Source organism: Aplysia californica, unplaced genomic scaffold (assembly GCF_000002075.1).
Source record: "Aplysia californica isolate F4 #8 unplaced genomic scaffold, AplCal3.0 scaffold00761, whole genome shotgun sequence".
Classification (NCBI taxonomy): Eukaryota; Metazoa; Mollusca; class Gastropoda; order Aplysiida; family Aplysiidae; genus Aplysia; species Aplysia californica.
Window position 1 is genome coordinate 262,369 of NW_004798031.1, and position 5,185 is coordinate 267,553.

A 5,185-nucleotide genomic window follows, 5' to 3' on the forward strand; every position below is an offset into this window, starting at 1 on the left:
CACAGACATACGGTATATTCCACAGATCAAAGATGCCTATTGTCACAGTACGGTCGAATCTCCCCAGCGCCAGCCCAGACTTCCAGGGCAAGTTTTTTGAATTCCTCAAAGATCTTCTCAAAACTCCGGTGAGTTAACGTGTGGAGCTGTCAACCCCATTTCTTTTCATCTAACCATTCTTTAGATTGTCCTTTTAAAAAATACATAGCTTACTTTTTTTTAAAAATAGGTCTGTCTTATTAAACGATCCTTCAGTTATAACTTAAGGGTTAGTAACCGACAAAATCATGGAATAAGATCTTTAACTAAGAAATATCAACTTTTGACAGAAAAATTAAATGTTAAAGACATTATTACACACCATAAAAACACGTCAATATTTGTTAAAAGACAATGATTTTCGTCTCTGTGTGTTTCACGTAATGTTCTTATGATATTATGTTCAAAGATGGTTTGGATGCAGACTACTATATCGAAATTCGGGGGTCTATCTGGATCCATAATGTTAAAATAAAGATCAAGATTTACGAAGCATGTGTCCCCAGCAAACTCCTTTATGGATCTGAAACATGGACCTTGTACAGCAGGCAAGAAAGGCTCCTGGAAATTTTCCACCTCAGATGCTGCCGCAAGATCGTAGGCATTTCGTGGTGTGACAAGGCCTGTACAAATGTTGAAGTGTTGGCACGGGCAAACCTCCAGAGCATGACAGCTACCCTGTGTTTAAAAAGATTGAGATGGCTTGGCCATTTGAAGAGAATGGACGACAACCGGATTCCAAAGCAACTTGTCTTTGGAGAACTTGCTCGGGGAAAGAGACCAAGAGGAAGACCAACATTGAGGTGCAAAGACACCTGCAAAAATAGCTTCTCTAAGCTTGGAGTCGATGTTAGCACCTGGAAGAAATAGCTGAGGACAGGAAAACATGGAGGAAAATGATAAAGGAAAGAACTATATTGCTAGAGAGCAGCCTTAGAAACAACCAGGCTGAGAAGCGCCAACGACGAAAGGAAAACAGCGGAAATACAGAGCTTCGATCCACGTCACTGACATGCAAGCACTGCGACAGAATCTGCGCTTCAAACATAGGAAGAATTAGCCATGAAAGAAACCGCATGAACACAACCTTGAGACCATCTTAAGCTAAATTGGCAATCTGCATAGACGAAAAGAGCCTTACATTTCGATCCATAATGTAGAGGGGAACAAGGTCTTTTCAGAGAGTGTTTATGGCTCTCTGGTGCTAGCTCGGTCCTTTCACAGACAGACGATTATGTCTCCAGACTTTGTGAAAACGGGTGTGAAACGTCACGAACATTTATCCAGACTGTGTAAGCAAAGATTTGGAAACTTAATCTGCTTTTGTAGAAAAGGCACATGCCATCTGCTTAAGGACCGTTCGTTGCAACCTTTGCCAACATACAGAGGCTTGGGGTTTAAATCCGAGAGGAGCATCCTATGTGTTTTTCTTGTATGTCATATTTTGTATCAGTGTGGAAATTTCGGTTAGGGCGAATTTTCCATAAATAGAAAGACAAGATGGATGGAAACAACAGAGGGAAAGAATATAAATTTCATAAAATATATCCGTCATTTTGTTGGAATGCTACGTCTAACTCAACCACAGTTGGCCGCAGCAGTTAGGATCGAAGCGACATGTCCCTTAATAACCTCAATTGTGTCCCTCTGGATCTTACATGTACGTCACAACGTGGTGAAATCAAGCGTTCGTTAATTTTTGGGCGTATGGCGTCTTGCCTGTTTATTTGTCTTACCTTTGGTGTAAAAGCATCCGTGAGCTTCGCGACAACGCGAAAAATTCATACATGAAGGACGGAACATAGGAATTGATGCTGTCGAGTCGCGTAATTTGAGAGCTAGCATTTTATTATAAAATCATCAAGTTTAATATCTATTTTATATTCTTTAGTCAGTTGGGTCATTTTTTAAAATAAAAATCCTTACAAAATCTTCATTTATGAAAGTAAATGTATTTTGTGGGCAAAAGAAAACATTACCAGCCAGTACTGCATGAACTGCGGGGAGTGAAGTATTTCGACAAACGCCTGATTTCATCCACCATGTGTGCTATGACATATATTATTGTGTACGATAAATAAAGTTCACTATTCCTCTTGTTTCAGAGAGTCATCATAACCCTTGAATTCGGAAAAGACATGACCAATGGCGGTTCCACTAACCCGACTATTCTGCTTTCACTGGCGGCCGTCAATCGCCTTCACAGAGATACAATGCCACGGTTACACAAAGCCATTGCTGAATTCTTAAGTACAACATTGAACGTTTCCTTAGAGAGGTAAGCTTTCAGGTCTATTCCTTCCTAAGTGATATCTTACTGCTTTTCCAGTGGTGACTAAGTGAAACTTAATTAATGAAATCAAATTACATTTTTATTGATCTCAGGAGGGCGATCTGGTTTACAATGGCAAACATACATATACACATAAATAAAAAAAAGTAAAGTTGTTCCCGCATCCGATCCGAACATTGGGGATTGCCTTGTTAGTGAGACAACTTCCTGGGTCTTCGGCATATTGTGGTAGGGATGGCAGTTCCTTTCCACGCCTCTTTCACTTCCCCAACTCGAAGTCAGGTACTCATCATTGCTGGGTGGGCAGGAGGGGGCGAAAAACATGAGTGTCCGAACCGAGGCTTTCCGCTTCGGTGACGAGCGCACTAACCGCTCAGCCACCACACCCTCATACACATAAATACATAATTATAAATACATACATACATAAATACATACATATATATACAAGTATAATATATTACACCAATGCAGAAAAATCTTACAACCATGCCACTGCCGGTTGCCACTGTGCAGCGCCCTGATTTTTTAGCTCGGGTTGTCGTGTCTTGCTCAAGGACACACCCCAGAGACCACCCATCTGATCCCCGTTTCACCGGCACTTGCCTGACTTTATTCTTGAGCCTAAACTCACAACTCACTAGGCCACTGGAGCCTCCAATTGAGTTTCTTAGTGAGTAAAGGTTGTCTTGTAATATAGACAACATGCTTTGTGCGACATGGCACCATTTCACCTTACACTCATCATATTTTTCGTTTCTTCCTACTTTTGAAAAATCTTGGAATTTGATCAGGGTACATTTTTTTTAAATTCAACTACTAGAAGAAAACATGTAGGATGTAAACTTATACAGACATAACCAAAATAAACTCGTAAGATGGCGCTTCAATGCTGGGCATCTTAATTTTTTTTTCAAAACATGTACCCGAAATATGAGGTTTGAACAGGGATATGTGTAGGTAGAAGAACAAAAAATGCGACAGGTCAAGTGTTCGTTTGAGGAAAAGTTTTGTACAGATAATCTGAATTTGGTGGAAACAGTGGCCAGGAAGACGCACATCGGTTGTCGCACTTGGCAAGTAATAATCACTTAAGGCTCTCTCATAAGGGGATCACAAGGCCAATAAAAGTCAATGTTGCTAACTGTTTGAAGGACTCGCACAGACGCACGTACACACTTACTCACACACAAACGTGCGTGCACGCGCGTGCACACACACACACACACACACACACACACACACACACACACACACACACACATACAGACATACACTCTTTCTCTCTCACACACACACTCACTCACTCACTCTCACGTACACACAATCATACACAGTGTCCTGAAAGAAATCACCGTCTGTTGGACCGTGTTATCGTTAAAGTGTAGTGTCAATGAAAATAGATCAATGATTTGATGTTTTAGGTGTAGGCTGTAAACCCCCTTTTTAAATTTTTTTTTACTTGATTCGAGTTTAAATCATAGAAAACGTGTCGGAAATTTAGTTTGTAGTGGCCTTCAATATTGTACTTTTAGATCCTGGTGGTTAGGCAACTCGGCTTGGAAAAAAAAATTAAATTAAAAAGAGTGATTTGTTTTAACTCTCGTTGTACTGCGCGCCACTTCAGCTTCATGGCAAAATCCAGTTATTTACAGCCATAACAAAACTCTACCAAATCTCAGCAAATTCATCTTCTCTGTAATAAAATTTATGTCTGCTGTTTGGATTTGTAAGTTCTCCTCATGTGGATGTTTATTTTATGCAAACGGGTTAATTAGGAGCGGGATAATAAAGAGGTGTATGATGATGAAAAACTTAGTAGAAAATTCAATATGGCAACATACAAAGGAGGAACAGCTGTCCCTATAGTAAGGGTTAATCTTGTTCTAACAACAAAAAGACGGAAGTGAACAATCCATTAAAGCTGATTGATGTTTTCTCTGTTGAAACACAGCTAATCATAATATACTTACTTTTGTTATGTCCCCAGCATCTTGATAGTGTTTTCAAAGCCGGCGTGTGATGAAGTGAGTTTTGCAGGCAAACCTCTGCCCGAATTTCTGGCAAGAGATCGAGATGTTGAGTTCTGGCAGGATTAGACCCAACATCGCAGACAAGAAGGAAAGCAGCATTGATGACTTCAAATCATTACTGGTCATTTTCCACCGACATATTTTTTGTCCTCTCGGAAACTCGTAGTAAAAATAAAACTATAATAATGCATGACAGCCCCCATCAAAAGACCTCAGGTGATTTACAAATGGGATAACAATGCATAAACAGTCCATAGTGTTCTGACTAAAAAATCTCTCTGCGTAATGAATTGTATTAATTTAAAACCTTAAATAACTTAAGTTGGTATTTGAATTAGATTTTTTTTTTTAATTACCGAGAAAAGTATTCCAGATCTTGAGGCCATGGTACTGGTCATGGTATGCTTTTTCATCAGTTATTTTAAGTTCCATTGATAGTCAAAGTAATTTGTTCTTATCAGCTGATGACTTTAAACTGCGAGTTGGAATGTTCAGTTTTAACTGATTTGATGATGATGCATTATGATTCAAGCATTTAGTTACATAGAGAGGCACACCTTGTTATAATATTTGAAGTGAAGTATAGCATAATATTATAATATGGATCTTTTCCCCTCCTTGAATGTAGAATTATAATATATTGCTTGCATTCATCTTCACATGAGTGTCAGAGAGCATTAATGAACAAATGACTGATCTACAGATGAATAAACCTCCCTGACATTACGTGACTTGTACGCAAAATGTCACCAAACAAGTGACAATGTGATATGAGTGCCTACATGACTTTAACATGTCCATTAAATATGTAAATAACATT

The 5,185-nt window shown here is 39.2% G+C and overlaps 1 protein-coding gene across 1 annotated transcript in view; it reads left to right on the forward strand.

The window, feature by feature from the left end:
- LOC101855056 overlaps positions 1 to 5,185 on the forward strand; it is a 7,334-nt gene extending 2,149 nt beyond the window's left edge. The window contains exons 2-4 of the mRNA XM_005109278.3: positions 26 to 128; positions 2,145 to 2,317; positions 4,323 to 5,185. Coding sequence (XP_005109335.1) covers positions 33 to 128; positions 2,145 to 2,317; positions 4,323 to 4,431 — 378 coding nt within the window. The 5' untranslated portion in view covers positions 26 to 32 and the 3' untranslated portion in view covers positions 4,432 to 5,185. The remainder of the gene's footprint in view (positions 1 to 25; positions 129 to 2,144; positions 2,318 to 4,322) is intronic.